Source organism: Gymnoscopelus microlampas, assembly GCF_963454915.1.
Source record: "Gymnoscopelus microlampas genome assembly, chromosome: 2".
NCBI lineage: Eukaryota > Metazoa > Chordata > Actinopteri > Myctophiformes > Myctophidae > Gymnoscopelus > Gymnoscopelus microlampas.
In genome coordinates, this window is record NC_139939.1 from 6,451,559 (window position 1) to 6,472,054 (window position 20,496).

Consider the following 20,496-nt stretch of genomic DNA (forward strand, 5'->3'; position numbering starts at 1 on the left):
TTTGCACAAATGTTCTATGAGCTTGTATATCTGCTATTTTTTGAATAGCCAAAGAAATCTAAAATGACAGATGCGTTCCCGGTCTTAATGGGTTAAAAGATTTTTCAAAGCTCGAAACGCGGCGCAAAGCGACACGTTTTGAGCTTGTAGATCTGCTACTTTTGCCATTTTTGAATTTGAATCCTGAAAAGCTAACAGTTTTGGACATGTGAGGGTTTCCACCCGACAGTGACGATATAGCGTGTGTACCGTAGCTAGGTCCAGGATGGTCTTGTCTTTTCCTTCACTGTCATCATCCTCGTCTTCGTCGCTGAACTCTGCTGCCGTGCTCTCTATGAACTTAAACACCTCCAGAACACTGGCCGAGTCAGACATACCTGCTTTACTGGAGAGAGAGAGAGACAAGAGAGAGAGATAGAGAAAAACTGTTATTACTACAACAATGATAAACAAAAATGTATCCAACTATTTCAGATGCTTGGTATAGCAGAGTATACCGTTTTCAGAGCGAACCTGATCATGCACTAACTGGCTTGTTTGGTTGCTCCGAAGCTTCTGTCGCTCTGCCGTACTCTGTTAACACATTGAGTGCCAATCGCGTAGATCTACGCGAACCTACTTAATTGCGTGCCAGTCGCGTAAAGTGTTTTTTTTGTTTTTGTTTTTTACTTACAGGTTCACATTTCATTGTAGGCCTCGTTCGCCACGACACATTTCATTGTAGCACCACCGGAAACGGAATTATCCATATCCGGAAATTCCGGATCCCATCCGCCTCCACTCTAAAGCGGAAACTAAATGTCCATTCTCTCGGTTGTTGTTTTTCTCATCGCTGATCGCTGTTTAGCATAAACCGCTGTAGCTTCAAGATGGCGGATCGCAGATCGAAACGGTTTTCACTGGGCGTCTCACACAGATCCCCTGTGTGTTTACAAACAGTTGAACGCGCCATTTTAACGGATTTAGCGAGGTCTGTGGCGATGTGAAAAAAACAAAAAAACAACAATAAAACGCTGGCACTGGTGAGTACATTATGATATTAAACTCTGGCCTGGATTGTGTTAAAATGATTCTCTTTGCTACTAGTGTATCAAGCATAAGAGTAAGTTGGACAGAGTGGAAGACTTCCATTGTTCCTTGTTCCACTAGATGGCTTAATGAGTTTGTATCACTGATACATCTGGAGAGGTTTAACAACATTGGAATACATCTGGGGTCCTATCACGGGTCTTCTTGACTGTGTTGTGTGACTGCTCTGCTTTGTACAGGCCCAATTGTTAATGTGTCCAACTGTTGTATTGCGGTTGCCTATACCTCATCATGATAGGTTAATTACTCACGTTTATTATGCATTATAGTCTGGTGTTTGTTTGTTGATGTATCTGTCTGTTATGTCTTATAAAACCAATAAAAAACAACACATACAACAATGATACAAATAAATAATCTACTTTCTCTCTCAAAAAAGGAAAACACATAAATAATAGGGGTAGTGGAAACACTACCCTTCCTCTCTGCCTGGCCTACTTGTTGTTAACTAGTTGTACGAACACTTGTTTTATTGTTGTATTGTTTTGTTGGATCTTGTTTAGTCGATACACTTATTTGTTTTAGCTCCTGCTCATTTGATTTTGCTATTTTGAAAGTAGGTAGCTGATATATTGCACTTTTACCTTAGCGCTAGGTATACTCTTGGTTGCTTGTTTTTGCAGAAAATGCACTTTAGACTTCTGGTGATTAGTAGTTTCGTTCCCTACCTATGTTGAATACACTTATTGTAAGTCGCTTTGGATAAAAGCGTCTGCTAAATGACTTTAATGTAATGTAATGTAATGTAATGTAATGTAATGTAATGTAATGTAATAATATCACAGACAGAGTTATGAAGAATAAAACAGATAGGCTGTTAGGTTCCAAGTCGTTTCTAATAATATTTATCTTTAGCTTTGTAGCAACTCTCATCAAGTCATCTTTGAATCCCTTATGGATCATAGCAAAATTATCATAAGTGATCTACTTCTTTTTTAAGTTGTTGTTGTTAAGTTGAACAACATTATATCTGTTGTCTACCTGACCATGTTAATAAATGTTATTTTACTGAACCAAACCATGTTGATGTTTAGTTTACTAATAACAGCATATGTACAGCATTGTGTACCTAGCCGCGTTTCGAGCTTGTAGATCTGCTACTTTTGATGCTTGTGTGTGACGCTGTAGTATTATGATCGACGTTATTAGACTGTAAAGGAAGTGTTATGTGAACAACCTGACCACGCTGTGGTCTTTCAGTGAGGAGGGCTCCGTCCCGTTGACCATGGGCTCAGGCCTCCTGTCGCTGGCTTTGTCCGCCGCGTCCCCGGCAAGGCCTAACAACGCCCGCACCCGCTGAGACTTCACATCCAGGATGGTGTCTGTGTAGCCCACCTCCTGGAGGTACCTGAGAACGAACACACACACACAAACACACACACATGAGAACAAGAGTCTGGAGGAAAATACAACAGCGGACAAAGAAAAGTACCATGTCAGTTGTTCCATGCTACACTGAAAAATAATGGTTCTGAAATGATTCTTTAAAGACGGGGTGCCGTGATTTTCAGTGATTTTTTCCCCCCCTAAAACATAATCATCAGGTATTATGGTACTACTAGGAGCAGTATGGGTATTATGGTACTACCCGGGAGCAGTATGGGTTAGCGCCCCATGCTGTGTCTTCCGTGAGGAAGAAGCCCAACAAACCCACGGTGAGGCCTTTAGGAGGGCCATTCCATTCCAGCGTACCGCAAGCGGAGCTAATACCATTAGACGGCCCAATCTAGTGGTATCGGCCCAAGGAACCATCACGCCAGAAGGAAATGTTTGGATCGGGGCGGTGCATCTGATCTGGCGCAGCGCTCAGGTCCTGGACCTGGTGAGACGAAGGAGGAGCCCGGCCAGGAGACAACCCACAGTGCCTAGTCCCTCCACGTGCCAGAGCCTCCCCGAGTCCCGGCAGAGTACTTCCGGAGAAGCGGACTGAGTGGCCCTGTCTTTCCCTATAGGACTGACCGTGGGTGCTACTGGGACGTAAGTCGGGGCTTGATCAACCCTGGCTGGGTCACCTGGGCGAGGGTGTATGTTGTATGTTGCGAGACCCGAAACACCCTATGACCCCAGGCTACAACACTGATGATGCGTCCCAGTTGCATCCATGTGATGTATTTCTTTATTAGTTATTCTATTTATAGTGGCTCATAGGAATTTATAGACTACGTGACAACCAGGAATAGTTTGGTGACCACAGGAGAGACTGTTGACAGCCGGAATGTAGACGGCATCCCGGGAGCAGTATGGGTTAGCGCCCCATGCTGTGTCTTCCGTGAGGAAGAAGCCCAACAAACCCACGGTGAGGCCTTTAGGAGGGCCATTCCATTCCAGCGTACCGCAAGCGGAGCTAATACCATTAGACGGCCCAATCTAGTGGTATCGGCCCAAGGAACCATCACGCCAGAAGGAAATGTTTGGATCGGGGCGGTGCATCTGATCTGGCGCAGCGCTCAGGTCCTGGACCTGGTGAGACGAAGGAGGAGCCCGGCCAGGAGACAACCCACAGTGCCTAGTCCCTCCACGTGCCAGAGCCTCCCCGAGTCCCGGCAGAGTACTTCCGGAGAAGCGGACTGAGTGGCCCTGTCTTTCCCTATAGGACTGACCGTGGGTGCTACTGGGACGTAAGTCGGGGCTTGATCAACCCTGGCTGGGTCACCTGGGCGAGGGTGTATGTTGTATGTTGCGAGACCCGAAACACCCTATGACCCCAGGCTACAACACTGATGATGCGTCCCAGTTGCATCCATGTGATGTATTTCTTTATTAGTTATTCTATTTATAGTGGCTCATAGGAATTTATAGACTACGTGACAACCAGGAATAGTTTGGTGACCACAGGAGAGACTGTTGACAGCCGGAATGTAGACGGCATCCCGGGAGCAGTATGGGTTAGCGCCCCATGCTGTGTCTTCCGTGAGGAAGAAGCCCAACAAACCCACGGTGAGGCCTTTAGGAGGGCCATTCCATTCCAGCGTACCGCAAGCGGAGCTAATACCATTAGACGGCCCAATCTAGTGGTATCGGCCCAAGGAACCATCACGCCAGAAGGAAATGTTTGGATCGGGGCGGTGCATCTGATCTGGCGCAGCGCTCAGGTCCTGGACCTGGTGAGACGAAGGAGGAGCCCGGCCAGGAGACAACCCACAGTGCCTAGTCCCTCCACGTGCCAGAGCCTCCCCGAGTCCCGGCAGAGTACTTCCGGAGAAGCGGACTGAGTGGCCCTGTCTTTCCCTATAGGACTGACCGTGGGTGCTACTGGGACGTAAGTCGGGGCTTGATCAACCCTGGCTGGGTCACCTGGGCGAGGGTGTATGTTGTATGTTGCGAGACCCGAAACACCCTATGACCCCAGGCTACAACACTGATGATGCGTCCCAGTTGCATCCATGTGATGTATTTCTTTATTAGTTATTCTATTTATAGTGGCTCATAGGAATTTATAGACTACGTGACAACCAGGAATAGTTTGGTGACCACAGGAGAGACTGTTGACAGCCGGAATGTAGACGGCATCCCGGGAGCAGTATGGGTTAGCGCCCCATGCTGTGTCTTCCGTGAGGAAGAAGCCCAACAAACCCACGGTGAGGCCTTTAGGAGGGCCATTCCATTCCAGCGTACCGCAAGCGGAGCTAATACCATTAGACGGCCCAATCTAGTGGTATCGGCCCAAGGAACCATCACGCCAGAAGGAAATGTTTGGATCGGGGCGGTGCATCTGATCTGGCGCAGCGCTCAGGTCCTGGACCTGGTGAGACGAAGGAGGAGCCCGGCCAGGAGACAACCCACAGTGCCTAGTCCCTCCACGTGCCAGAGCCTCCCCGAGTCCCGGCAGAGTACTTCCGGAGAAGCGGACTGAGTGGCCCTGTCTTTCCCTATAGGACTGACCGTGGGTGCTACTGGGACGTAAGTCGGGGCTTGATCAACCCTGGCTGGGTCACCTGGGCGAGGGTGTATGTTGTATGTTGCGAGACCCGAAACACCCTATGACCCCAGGCTACAACACTGATGATGCGTCCCAGTTGCATCCATGTGATGTATTTCTTTATTTATTAGGAGGAAGATTTTTTTCAAAAAAGTGTACAGAAATTGTTAAAATTATGTTTTTATGTGGACATGCCTCCAGTTCATTAAGTATACCTGGTTCTCACCTTAGCCCCTCCTCCACCACCTTAGCACCACCCACCTGTCCTAGTCCCTCCTCCTCCTCATGCCCACACCTGTTGTGTTATGATAATGAGGGGGAGGGTATGTTTTTACTATGTCACTAAAGGGCTGTTTTTCTATTGGCACATTTGACCCTCAAGGTTTCAGCCTCCAGGTAGAAACTCAAAATAGTCAGAGAAGACATAAAACACCATAAAAACACCACCAGGGGGCTTAATGAGGTTCTATCAACCTCATAGACACATGAAAAACAGAAAAAGTGCAAAACCATGGCACCACCTCTTTAAAAAGACTATATGGTTCCACAAAGAACCATCAACTACTAGAGAAGCATTTGATCCAGTGAATGGTTCTTCATGTTCCTCATCTAGTTCTAGAGAACCTTTCTTTCTTCAAAGTTCTTTGAGGAACCTTTGAACTCTTAAACCACGTCTTAACACATCCACTGCCAGGCCCGTAGTCCTACGGGCCGTTAAATCCAACCGTTAACTGCCGTTCCCGTAGTCCTACGGGGCGGGTGTTTTCCCATGTTAAATCGTGCAGGTGCAGATTCCGGATTTTTTTTGCACTTCCGGTTTCGAAGGGGGCGGACCGGAAACGAAATAATACTGTTTCCGGTTTTTCTCCCGCCTCCGTTTCCTGTCTAGCGATCAACTTTGGACGCCATTATCTTGGCTTGTTGTTTTTCTCACCGCATCCACCATTTTAGCGTTTTCCTCTCGTTCTCCAGAATGCAGTGTCGGATCGTGGCACGGTTTTCAGCGTTTTGTTCGGTCGCGTCCCGTGTTTGTGTCGAACCAAATGAACGCGGATTTTAAACGGATTTAGCGGGGCCTATGACGGAATCAACAAAACAAAAAAGGTAAGAAATAGCGTGGCACTACGATGGACGTTCTGAGATTAGCCGATGGCAGTCAATGTGTTAACGGGCAGACATTATTCGAAAACAGCAGATCTACAAGCTCACAACGTGTCGCGGTGCGACACGTTGTGAGCTTGTATATCTGCTATTTTCGACAAACATCTCAGCCGGTTGATGAAGTTCATGCGGTTTAAGGGGTTTGGGTTCTTTATAGAACCATTCAAATCAATGGTCTGAAAGGTTCTTTCTGGAACCAAAAATGGTTCTTCTGTGGCATCACTCTGAAGAACCAGTTTTGGTTCCAGTAGGCCCCTTTATTTTTATGTGTGTATTGTACCAGGTTATATAGACTGGTATACATTGATCTACACTACTGCACCAGGTTATAGACTAGTATATCTTTTCCCACGCTATTGCACCAGGTTATAGACACATGCTGTATATATTGTGTGCACCAGACTATAGACAGATTTGACTATTTGTCTTTTCTATTCAACAAACAATTTAGCTCTTGTCTCAACAGCATCAAATTAGGTTTAAATGCAACTGGATTTCCAGTTGGTAGACTTCAAAATCATTCACAGCTCACGAATTAGGCAACATTTCAAATGGGACTCGACTTGATTCCAGGTTTGCTGACTGGAATAGGAGACGTCTTGGTCATTTTAAAGATTTATTTATCAACTGTAATTTCACAAGTTCTCATGAACTATGTGATAATTACAACCTACCCCAATCAGACCAATTCAGGTATTTCCAAATGTGAAACTTTAGTTTATACAGTCTCTTACTCCGACATTTCCAAAGATCCCACCCCCTTCTTTAATTGATCACCTTCTCCAAGTAAGTGACACTCCAAACGGACATGTCTCATATTTTTACAGTCTTATCTCACCAGACAATGATCCGGGAACTGCACAAAATCAAATCCGACTGGGAATCAGAACTTGCAATCACTCTTTCAGACCAATATCTGGCAGAGGCACCCAAATCCAGTACTACATCAGGCTCATTACAGCAAAGCTAGGCTCGCTAGAAGTGTCACCAGGGACATTGTCCCACAGGTTTTTTTGGGGAACACTTTTTCGCTACAATCTCTGAGGTATTACATATCAATGTAACGCCATCTGCCCAGATTTTTAGCCATCTTAGCCATTACCTCAAAGCAAGCTAGTGTGATCTCATTCTACTCTCTCATTGCCCCTCGCCACATTCTGTTCTATTGGAAAGGTAGCAAACCACCACCATTACATACTCATCTTGGCTACAAGATAAATGGTGCATTTATATATCGCTTTTATCCAAAGCGCTTTACAGTGATTTTGCCATTCACACACACATTCATACACCGATGGAGGAGGAAACCATGCAAGGCACCAACCTGCTCATCGGGAGCAATTAGGGGTTCAGCGTCTTGCTCAAGGACACTTCGACACTAACTCTGGGGGAGCGCCCCAGCCCGGGATCAAACTGGGAAGGAACCTTGCGGTTTCCGGTTCACTCTACCCGGCCACTCAACCCCTGAGCCACTGCCGCCCCAAGATGTCATGCTCTTTTTGAAACCGGAAATAAATTACAATCAGGGGCTCAACACACACATTTTTTAGTACTGGCAGCCACTCATTACTGTCTCACTTTAACAATTCAGACTCAATCTGACCATGGTCCACTAGAACAACCTATCACAAGTTAAGTTTCCATCTTCATTTACAAATTTCCTCTCATGCTTCTCATCCTTTCCCTTTTATGGAGGCATTGGGGGTGGTTGTCCAACAAGCTGGGGGCGCTCTACATTTATGTCAAACAGTTAGAGGCCAGGCCATACAGGGTAGTAAAGGCTCTATGCACAGCAGCCATATTGGAAACAAATTGGGCCTCTTTTTACTTCCTTAACAGGTGTTACCATAATACTAATTAAGGCTCTGTTCCATTCTGGTCTCAAAGTGTGGTCCAGGGTTCCTTGAGGGGGTTCCAAATGGCCCCTTATGGGTGTACAACTCTGAGTGTGTACAAATGGAACCAAATGGACCCGTAAGGGTCCATTTGGTTCCATTTGTACACTCTCAGAGTTATGGGAGTCCTTGAAATTAAAAAGTTTCAGAACCACTGTGCTACACTAAATGGAACAGAGCCTTCATTAGTATCATTGGTAACACCTGTGAAGGCCCAATTTCCTTCCAATATGGCTGCTGCGCATATAGCCTATTGAACTCCACAAAACTTCTGTCCTAGATTTATCTTGTTTGCATTTTATTTTATTTTATTTTATATTTACGACATTGGGTTGCTTTTTGTTGATTTTTTTCTTGTTTGTTTGTTATCTGTAATAATGTGCATGTGTGTAACCTATGTGTATTGGTGGGTTACTTTGAGTAGTATGTACGGTTCGTCATGCAAGGAAAAAAAAATACATTGACACCTCTTTGTAAAGCATGCCATGTACATTGATACTTACAGTATCTGTCAATAAAATGTCATTATAAAAAAAGGAATCTCACAGCTACTCTTGCTAAAATCTGCCTAGTTTTTAGAGGAAATCATCAATCAAATTTAATTTCTATTAAAGCTCACTTGACCCTTGTGGGACACAAACAAAACATGAACAGCTGCTTCAAAACAATATTTTTTGCTAAAATTCATTTTTACTCTATGAAAACCATGCGGTTCTGACCTACACAACGTACACAGGGTGGAAGTGTGTTCTCTTTTGCAGTTCTAGTGAGCAGTGGTGGAAAAAGTACTCAAATATTTTACTTAAGTAAAAGTATCAATACTGCAATGTAGAAGTGCAATGTAGATGTCAGAATTTATTTGAGTAAGTTACTTGAGTAAAAGTATTGGTATCAAAATGTACTTAAAGTACCAAAAGTAAAAGTACTAAAATGTTTGAAAATAGCAGATCTACAAGCTCACAACGCGTCGCATCGCGACGCGTTGTGAGCTTGTAGATCGGCTATTTTCAAATAGCCTAGGGTATAAAACAGGGCTAAAGTGGTTAATGCATGTTTTATAATATAAGAATTTATATCTGCAAAGTAACTAAAGTTTTCAAATAATTGTAGTGGAGTAAAAGTACAATATTTGCCTCTGAGGTGTAGTGGAGCATAGACAATTGGAAAATACTCCAGTAAAGTAAGAGTACCTCAAAATTAAAAAGTAAATGTACTTAGTTACTTTACACCACTGCGAGTACCCAAATTAGGTTCTGAGAACCTTACATGGAACCCCAGACACAATGTATGGAAACAAATCCAGAACCTTTGCCGTACTGGTTTTATCTCATGCTGACACCAGTAGAGTAATGCTAAAGAATTGTACTACACACAATCTGCACGCAGTCTAAATGCATTGTTGGCAGTTCAAATAAGCTGCCTGCCATCATATTGTCGATGTCGGGCAGAAACCTCTCATCTCCATAATCTAACTTTGAGTTTTTTTGGGTAAATTAGTGCCCTATTTGATCATACTACAGTGTCGCACTAAAAGCATCAAAAGTAGCAGATCTACAAGCAACACGTTTCGAGCTTGTAGATCTGCTACTTTTGTCATTTTTGAATTTTAATCCTGAAAAGTTTTGGACATACCGCATGAGGTTTCCACCCGACAGAGACGATATGTAGTTGTCTTAATGGAGTTATTGGTTTTAAATGCTGAACATTTTCCATATGACTCTTGACTATGTTAATCTGGTCTAAATCGGCACTGAAATGATTGCAAATGTTTGTCAGAAAGTCTTAATGAATAGTCCAACAGTCAGATTAAAATCCCCGAACCTGATTCAACCAATTAAAGATGCAGCGTGAGTTTCTTTAAGTGTTAAGTGTTATCCTGAAATACATTTGGAAAACGTGTAACGTTTCACTCCTGATACAAATTGAAAACAAAACTTTTCGATGAGAATACGCAAAGCCTATAATTAAACTTCTAAAACATCTAACTTTAATTAGACAATGAACAAGCAAATATAAAATACACATAAACTGAAGCTCCTTTTATTTAGCCACTTTCCTTATTCAAAAAGTTTTAAAAAATTGCTGATTTACAAGCTAAAACAATTAAAATGTAAAACATTTAGGATACAACAGCGGCATATTAGCCAATACCTAGCATGTCTGCAAATAAGTGGAATCTGTCAGGCTCTACCTATAAACACATCAACCTACATCCAGTCTTACATCACAGAGAAGAGAGAGATGTTCCATACTGTACCTCCCTATGGAGTTAAAACCAAAGCACAAAACTGTAGAAGACTCCAGAAGTTTTAATGTAACAGCTCCACACACACACACACACACACACACACACCGCAGGAGAGGAGAAGAGACAGAGGAGTAAAGATGTCCTCTCTCCGTCTCTCTCTCTCTCTCTCTGTACCAGTCTCTGCAGTCGCAGGAGGGCTGCCCGCCTCGACACAATCCTCCATTCACTGTCCCCTGTCCGCCACAAACGCATGCACACAGTCCCTACACAAAAAAGGAAACGCACACACACACACACGCACTCACAAACACGGTCCCTTCACAAAACATGAAAACGCGCGCACGCACGCACGCACACGCACACACACACACACACACACACACACACACACACACACAATACACCAGTGGTCTTCAACGTTTTTCAGGCCAAGGACCCCCTAGCTGAGAGAGAGAGAGAGATGAAGCAGGGACAGTTTAACCCCTACTGTTCTAGACTGAACCAAAGCATCTCTCATTCCTTCTTTTCTCCCTCTCCGTCCGTCCGTCTGTCTCTCTATCCGTCTGTCTGTCTGTCTGTCTGTCTCTCTCTCTATCCGTCTGTCTGTCTCTCTATCCGTCTGTCTCTCTATCCGTCTGTCTGTCTGTCTCTCTATCCGTCTGTCTGTCTGTCTGTCTGTCTCTCTCCAGTCAGTTCGTGACCCAGGTTCAAAGGTCACACGAACCCAGTGGTGGAAAGTAACTAAGTACAAGTACTATACTTAGGTAAAATGTTGAGGTATTTTTTACTTAAATGGAGTATTTCCAATGTTCAGTACTTTTACTTCTACTCCACTACATCTCAGAGGCAAATATTGTACTTTTACTCCACTACAATTATTTGAAAACTTTAGTTACTAGATACTTTGCAGATACAAATTATTGTATTATAAAACATACATTAACCACTTCAGCCCTACATGTATTGTATACATATGCTGTTTGAAAATAGCAGATCTACAAGCTCACAGCGCGCCGCGGTGCGCCGCGTTGTAAGCTTGTAGATCTGCTATTTTCAAACATTTTAGTACTTTTACTTTTGGTTTAGTACGTTTATTTTGATGCCAATACTTTCGTACTTTTACTCATGTAACATTTTGAACACAGGCCTTTTACTTGAAACAAGAGTATTTTTATATTGTGGCATTGGTACTTTTAACACTTAACCTGCCTGAGTTATTTCAGATTTTTTGCAGTTGTCTGCCAGAGATTTTTCATTGAAATTAAAAAAGTACTCAGGAGCCGAGATACAGAATTTGTAAGTTTTAAGTTAACAAGGAAGTGGATAGGAGTCTAGATCTTCGAAAAATCATATCTCCTTGGTCTTTGGGTCAAATAAAAAATAAAAAAACGCATATATGCGTTATTGGCAGGCAAGTGATGGATTCTAAAGAAGGCATATATGCGTTATTGGCAGAAAATGAGTTAAAGTAAAATATCCGAGTACTTCATTCACCACTGCACAAACCCAGGGACTCTGTGGTGTAGGCCAGTGCCTGCCTCATCCCTCCACACGCCCGCACGACGACAATACAGTCTTTGTGTGGGAGTTGTGGAACTACTGTATACAGGCATTTCGGGATCCAGGGGACATTTTGTCAGTGACACACACACACACACATCCACAGAGCTAGCAATTTTCACATGAGGGCTTCTCAAAAGTGGGTGCTCTCTCTAGTGCCACCCTAGGGTGGGCGTGAGGCCAGACCAGGGGCGCCGTGGAAAACCTTCATAATATTTGCAATAGGCTCTATGCACAGCAGCCATATTGGAAGGAAATTGGGCCTCTTCTGACTTCCTTCACAGGTGTTACCAATGATACTAATGAAGGCTCTGTTCCATTAAGTGTAGCACAGTTGTTCTCAAACCTATTAATTGCAAGGACCCCCATAACTCTGAGAGTGTACAAATGGGGTTCCATTTGTACACTCTCAGAGTTACACACCCGCAAGGGGCCATTTGGAGGAACCCTCTCAAGTATTTCCAGATGCACACTATCAGCACCCTGACTCTGTTTGACCAGAATGGAACAGAGCCTTCATTAGTATCATTGGTAACACCTGTGAAGGAAGTAGGGAAGGGGCCCAATTTCTTTCCAATATGGCTGCTGTGCATAGAGCCTATTCACCCACTTATTGTTTTATATATCGGTATAACATCAAGTATGAAATCTGTTCTAACCGAAATGGATATATATATATCGAGAGAGAACAAAAGAGAGAGAGAGAGAGCTAGAGAGAGCAAGAGAGAGCAAGAGAGAGAGCGAGACAGAGAGACAGAGACACAGAGACACAGAGAGACACAAGGCTTTAGATCCGTTTTCCCACATCATCAAAGGGTCAGGAAGAGCTTGCAGAGCAGCGAATGGACCGCACACTTAATAGTCCACGCACACTAACCTTTCACAACAAAGTAATTGTAACGGAACACACCATACATCATTTCTATGAGGTGTCCAGAACAACATACTAAAAGTCCTGTGATGCATTGTGAGCTCTAATATGTAGTGGGGCGGGGGGTCCCTGCTTCATCTCTCTCTCTCAGCTAAGGGGTCCTTGGCCTGAAAAATGACAAAGACCCCTGGTCTAGAGGCTATACTTGGTGTATAGCCTCTAGGCAAAACAATAAAAGGAAACTCCGCAGGAGAGTATGCACGCTCTAAGGCAACGCCACGCATACGGTGCCCTCCCTCCGTCGCTGTACTACATTTGCTGCATGGATAACAATGTGTGTGTGTGTGTGTGTGTGTGTGTGTGTGTGTGTGTGTGTGTGTGTGTGTGTGTGTGTGTGTGTGTGTGTGTGTGTGTGTTTGTGTCTGTGTCTGTGTGTGTGTGTGTGTGTGTGTGTGCGTGCGCACACACGTGTGTGTACTAACTGTCTAAGTAGTTGTCGTCCTTGTTTCCAGCTGAGTTGATGAGAGCTGTTGAGGGGACTGGGTTCATCACTGTCATTCCCTTCATCTGAGAGAGAGAGAGAGAGAGATAGAAGGAGAGAGAGAAAGACAATGAGAGACAGAGAGAACACTATAAGTCAGTTAATTAACCCATTAAGACCGGGAACGCATACTGTGTCATTTTAGTTTTTTTTTTTCTATAACCATTACTTTTATACTTTGGGCTATTCAAAAATAGCAGATCTACAAGCTTGTATATCTGCTATTTTGAAAAGTTTGTGCAAATCTTTGAATACATATAATTGTTTTGAAACAAATCAAATCTTTGCTTCTGGAGGTCCCTGGAACAACATATTTTACAAATGTTCGCTTAAAAATATATATATATACAGTTTATTAAAAGATTTGCACACATTTTCACGATTATTCAAAAAATAGCAAATCTATAAGCTCATAGACTATGAGCTTGTAGATCTGCTATTTTTTGAATTTTCTGAAATCTTAAAATTACACAGATGCGTTCCTGGTCAAAATTGGATAACTAATGTCGTTTTGTTTATGTTTTCCCCCGTGTCGTTTGTATTACTTGTTCTAATTCTGAATATGTATTGTTATTTTGTATCCTACCGTGTGCAGTGGTGGAAAAAGTACTCAAGTTCTTTACTTAAGTAAAAGTACCAATACTGCAATATAGAAATACTCTGTTACAAGTAAAAGTCCAGAATTCAAAACTGACTTGAGTAAAAGTACAAAAGTATTGGCATCAAAATAATAAGTAAAAGTACTAAACTAGCTCACAACAAGCTCACAACGCGTCGCGATGCGACGCGTTGTGAGCTTGTAGATCGGCTATTTTCAAATAGTTTAGGTATGAAATAGGTCTAAAGTGTTTAATGTATGTTTTATAATATCATAATTTATATCTGAAAAGTAACTAGTAACTCAAGTTTTCAAATAATTGTAGTGAAGTAAAAGTACAACATTTGCCTCTGAGATGTAGTGGAGTAGAAGTAAAAGTATTGGAAAATTAGAAATGCTCAAGTAAAGTACAAATACCTAATTTTTTTACTTAAGTACAGTACTTAAGTAAATGTACTTTCCACCACTGACCGTGTGTCATTAATGCTTGGGCAATAGAGGAATGCGTGTCATGCCGATAAAGCAGATTTGAACGGAGAGAGAGAGGGAGAGAATATGCAGAGCTACAGCGTCATGCGGTGTTATATCTCCAGGCTCGCTGATATGTGTTTGAACTCGGGGGATACAGTAACTAGGCTGACTTCATATCGATGCTGTGTTTGAACTCGGCGTACGGCGACTAGGCCGACTTCACAGCGTGTTACATCACTGTTGCTTCTGTTTATGACTCATTATTCACCACGTCAATCACTCTGAATCGTCAAACGTGAAACGCCAACAGCATGTTCCATCACAATATACATCTGCACGTCTTACCCGAGCTCATTATCTATGCGTTTAACCCATTGAGGCCTGAGGTTCCGATTCTGCAAAATGTCGGTTTTCTGAAAAATGTATGTTTCTATATCAGTGGGTTTCAAACTTTTTCATGTCAAGGACCCCCCAAAATGACATGAATTTGGCCGCGGACCCCCATCTCAAAATATTTTGTTCCAGGGACCCCCCCAGAAGCAAAGATTTTAGTTAATGTTTGCTTTAAAAGAATATATATATATATATATATATATATATACGTATATATATATATATATATTCAAAGACATGCACACATTTTCACGATTTTTCAAAAATAGCAGATCTACAAGCTCATAGTGTGGCACTCGGTGCCGCGATATGAACAAAAAGAACATCAGCTATGGTGTGTTTGTGTGTGTCTAAGACAAGACATGAGTTGCAGTAAAAAAAGAATGTAAAGAGTATATTTCATTTGCATTTATTAATGATTAAATCTCTTGCATTTATCCATCAAAACGTGTATTTTTATTTGTATGTATTTCCTTGTTTTTTGTTTAAATGTTTAAAACGTTTTTTTCCCAAATTGATTTGGAAACTTTCTGACAATGTATTGGTCAAAACATTGGAAATTGGTGGTCTAGGACTCTGCAAAAGTAAATTTAGTAGGACACGGTCATTATTCAAAATCAACACGTATCGCCATACACATCATATCGTGGCCTTTGTATCGCGATACGCATCTATCGTGAGGTTGTAAACAATACCCAGCCCTATTGGGTACATGTTGTTGAGGTTAACCCACTTCAAGGCTGTATTGTATTGTATTCATTTGTCTCTGTCAGGTTGAAACCACGCATAACGTTACTTTTCAGGATTCAAATTCGAAAGCATCAAAGGTAGCAGATCTACAAGCTCGAAACGCGTCGCGAAAGCGCCGCGTTTCGAGCTTGTAGATCTGCTACCTTTGATGCTTTTGTGTGACGCTGTAGTGTGGTCAAGTAGAGCGTTCATTTATGAAAAAAAACTAAAAAGAAGAGATATGGAGGTTTCTGCCCGAAAGCAACGGTTTATTGTATTAATTGCTAGTTCAGTGAATTGATCAACGACTGTTTTAATCGGCCCCACCCCCCATTGCATGACTAAAGACCAAACAAAAACGATGGCGGTTTTGAAATTGTTGAAAAATTGGCTTCTGTAGATTCTATGGGCGTAACGTTGTCCATACTTTTCTTTTACGGTCTATGGTTGCAACGTGCTGTCAGCTTGTCCATCTGCTATTTTCAGCGAAAGCTTTCCCCCACAATACGGATGTTGTGGGGTTTAAGTGAGAGTGATGATGAGACATTATGCATTCCTGGAACTTTCGCCAACAACAATGCATCGAATAGAATTCTACAACGACATAAAACACGTCCAGCCCTGTTATTACCATGTTAACAATGCCAATTATTCTGATGAAAGAGACCGACAGACAGACAGACAGACAGACAGACAGACAGACAGACAGACAGACAGACAGACAGACAGACAGACAGGCAGACATACCAGAGTCATAAGTAGGAGGTTTCATGTCTCCCTGGTTGAGTTCCGTCCCATATTTCAGCTTGTGGTATTTGGCCCTGAGGACACACACACACACACACACACACACACACACACTTATTATTCTATTACAGCTTCACCACACGTCATCATGAACAGAGGAATTACTGCATGATAAAGAAATAAAAAACTGGCCTAAAAATAGACATAAAATGTAACTTTTGCACAGCTCTCTTATTCTCTGTCGCGATAAAGAAACTAACACAAAGGGAACCCGTCTTTATTTGAGTGTGTGTGTGTGTGTGTGTGTGTGTGTGTGTGTGTGTGTGTGTGTGTGTGTGTGTGTGTGTGTGTGTGTGTGTGTGTGTGTGTGTGTGTCTATTAGCCCCTGCTTTGAGGAGGTTGATCTGTTCCGCATGAAGTCTAATCTCATGAATATAATCTGATGAATAATCTGATTATGGGTCAATGAGGGGTTAAACTAAATGAGATAATTGGATTAGTATTAGTCAAAGAGGTGAGAATGAAATAATCCCTCCCTTGCGGCTGTTGACACAATGTCCTTAGTGATGGAAAGTTAGCTTATGTAAGGACATTATATCAGTCATTTACACACATTCAAAACCTTTTATCTAACTTTTTGTGAATACATTAACGCCTTACTTGATTATACTACAGCGTAGTAGAGAAGAAATTATGTTATATTGTGATATTCTTATATTATGTGTTTAGTGTTTGTGTTTTGAAATCAAATGGCATGTATATAATTAATAAATATAAAAATGACTGAAACAGCTCCAGTTTGAGACGATGGATTTCAAAGGCAGCTAACACCATGATGAGTCACTGACTGAGTAGGAGGTAGAGAGAGAGAGACAGAGAGAGAGAGAGAGAGTGTGTGTGAGTGAGTGAGTGTGAGTGAGATTGGGAGTGAGAGAGTGTGAAATGTGCTGCTATAAGGATTTATACCAAGTGAAGGCAAAACATTGAAATATTGCTACCATTTGTTTCAAGACTTTATCCCAAGCTAATCTTTCCTACTGTACGTGGATTTATAACCATTTCTGACAGGAAATGCATAATTCTTATGGTTTTGTAAGACAGATTTCTCCAAGTATCAATGTAACACAGCTCTGTTTACACATTTCTTTATTCCATTTCAATTGTACATGCATTGCTTCGTTTTGATTGTGTTGTTCCACTTTTTTTCTTTGGCAATGTAAGCGTATGTTTTCTCATGCCAATAAAGCTACCTTTGAATTGAAATTGAGAGAGTGTGTATGTGTGTGTGTGGGGGGGAGGTGTACTGGTTTGGGTCCATTCCACCCCATTTCTCTTGACTACATGTGTCAGGGTCATGAACCCGTGTCAGCTTAGACACGCTTTTGTTTGAACGTGTGTCATTCACTACATTTCCCACGATGCTTTGTGTGCAGTCGCGTATAATGTGTGCGTTTGTATGAGTTTGTGTGTGTGTGCGTGTGCGTGTGCGTGTGCGTGTGTGTGTGTGTGTGTGTGTGCGTCACAACTGAGGGCCAAAGGTCAATGGGTCAACCCATTCCAATTTGTGCCAGGGACAACGTTCAACCACTAGAGGTCGCACTGCACTCCTGCACAAACCTGACAGAATTAAATCATGTCTATAAAGGCAGCAATCATGCTTCTAAAGGTGGGGTTCGGGGACCCCTAGGGGGTCCTTGGGGGAGGGGGGGTCCAGGGGGTCCCCAGCACAATCATTTAACCACTTTAACCATGTATTCTATTCTACAAGCTCACAGAGCAAGCTTTTTCTATTTAAATCTTGAAAGTATGATGTTTTTTGTTTTTTTTACACAAATCCTCTCTTCTGGGGGTCCCTGGCACAAAAAAAATTCAGACGGGGGTCACATACATACACATTTGGGGGGTCCTTGACATGAGAAGGTTTGAGAAGCAGTGCGTTAAATGATGTGCTGCTGTGTATGTGTGTTGCGTATACCTCTCTTGTTTCAGAGCGTACTCCAGCATCTTAATTCTCCTGACCAGGTCTTTCTTCAGATTCTCCTGACCTCTCCTCTCTCCCTGCAGGAAGGCTATCTGAGCCTGTGAACACACACACACACACACACACACACACACACACACACACACACACACACACACACACACACACACACACACACACACACACACACACACACACACACACACACACACACACACACACACACACACACACACACACACACACACACACACACACACACGTTATAGTATAGATGTACAGGTGTGTTTGGACATGATGAATAACAGCAAAAATAACAAGCAAGAATAACATGAAAAGGTTGGAGCACCAACCTTTTCATGTTATTCTTGGGGATTAAGTGTTGCATCCATGGTGAGTTTATAATTCATTAAAAGCTCGCTCCTCAGTTCTTCACTTGATTTCTGAACAAACCTGACCACTGAATGTAGCGCTGTTGTTGAAGGCTGCTATCTTTTTGTGACTGTCTACAGGCCATTTACATTTTACTCTGCATGTAATCACGGGTAAACGGGCGGACAACGGGTCCATTATTTTTGAAATAATCACGGGTGACGGGTCGGTCTACGGAACTGATTATTGACGGGCGGGGCGGGCGTGGGTTCTCAAAATTGGACCGTGCAGGACCTGACCTGAACTCTATCTCACCCAACTCCTGTCTGTCTGTCTCAATTCAAGTCAAATCAAGTGTATTTAAAAAGCACATTTAAAAGCAACCAACGTCAACCACAGTTTCCTGTACAATATCAATCAGAGAGACAGTAAAAAGACAGAAACAAAGCAGAGACTACAGTACATAGAACTAACAGACAGCATCTTCAGTTAGTCTGAAAAGCGAGGGAATACAGACAGGCTTTCAATAGAGAGAGAGAGAGAGAAAGATTTGCTCCACAGCCTCGGAGCGGCGATGATGACAAAAGCACAACAATCCCTCTTATGATGTAAGAGAGAGAGTGAGGAACAGACGGCTGCGTTTGTCCCGGAGGATGTGAGTGGCCTAGATGCCATGAGTAGGCGCTTTTTTTGACTGTGGTGACCCAAGTGGGGCACTGGGGTCACATCGTTTGATTGATTGATCGAATACTTTATTAACTCATTGAGTGCCAGCACTGCCAGAATTATTTCAGAATGATGTTGTCCCAGTGCCAGCGTTTTTTTCGAACTAAACAAAAAGTGCTTTAGCGAGATACAGCCTTTTTCAGTTCTAAGTTAAACAAGGAGTGGATGGAGCTGCAAATCTTCAGATGATGATATCTTGGGTTCTGAACGTGTTTAAAAAATAAAAAGAAATTTACTAATTTTTCAAAAACACGTGAAACACGTGATTGGCACATTGAGCCATAGCGGTAAAAACACGTGAAACACGTTAATGGCACTCAGTGAGTTAAAAGGGATATTTCACTTCAAAAAAAAAATTTGGTCATTTTATCATCTACTCAAGCTTTTGTGAACACCCAAGACAGTTTTTAAGTTTCTCGATTCAATATTTAGATATCTGATATTCATTTTATCAGACACGCCCCCTTCCTATACAAACCCATTGTAACTTAAGGTTAATATGAGCATCAAAACGATATTTTAAAATACGTTTTTTATTAGCGTCTTAAGCCATTAAGACCGGGAACGCATCTGTGTGTCATTTTTAAGATTTCTTTGGCTGTTCAAAAACAGCAGATCTACAAGCTCATAGCGCGGCACCGAGTGCCGCGCTATGAGCTTGTAGATCTGCTATTTTTGAAAAATCGTGAACATTTGTGAAAATCTACAAATATCTTCTAGATCTAAAACAGTTTTTTTTGTTTAAACTTATGTTGCTATAATATCAGTGGTTCTCAAACTTTTTCATGTCAATGATGATATGATGTTCCAGGGACCACCCAGTTTGAGTAAAAAAGGTTAATTTAAAAAAAGATTTGCACAAATTTTCACAATTTAAAAAACAAATTGCAGATCTACAAGCTCATAAGTGCGGCACTCGGTGCATATCTGCTATTTTTTGTATAGCCAAAGAAATATAAAAATTACACAGTATGCGATTCCCGGTCTTAATGGGTTAATGTCCCACATTGCCGCAGAGACACAGTGCCAGGACGTTAAGTCCTTTTTTTAAAGGCTGTCTTCGTTCACGCTCTGGAAGCCACAGGACGGACGTTAAGTCTTCTAAGGCGTCGTGGGAACCAAACGACAAACCATCTGAGCTATGGAGGAGGTCAGCGACGCCGGTCAAGCGGAAGCTATGGCTGATGGACGTGAT

The 20,496-nt window shown here is 42.4% G+C and overlaps 1 protein-coding gene across 2 annotated transcripts in view; it reads right to left on the reverse strand.

Annotated features, from left to right (window-relative positions):
- The window catches only part of LOC311061222 (striatin-like), a 65,786-nt gene that overhangs the window by 24,874 nt on the left and 20,416 nt on the right, over positions 1–20,496 (reverse strand). For both annotated transcript variants that reach the window (XM_084079777.1, XM_084079776.1), the window contains exons 2-6: positions 18,198–18,301; positions 16,223–16,296; positions 13,226–13,310; positions 2,267–2,437; positions 250–385 (exon numbers count right to left, since the gene is read on the reverse strand). In XM_084079777.1, the coding sequence (XP_083935903.1) occupies positions 250–385; positions 2,267–2,437; positions 13,226–13,310; positions 16,223–16,296; positions 18,198–18,301 (570 nt within the window). The remainder of the gene's footprint in view (positions 1–249; positions 386–2,266; positions 2,438–13,225; positions 13,311–16,222; positions 16,297–18,197; positions 18,302–20,496) is intronic.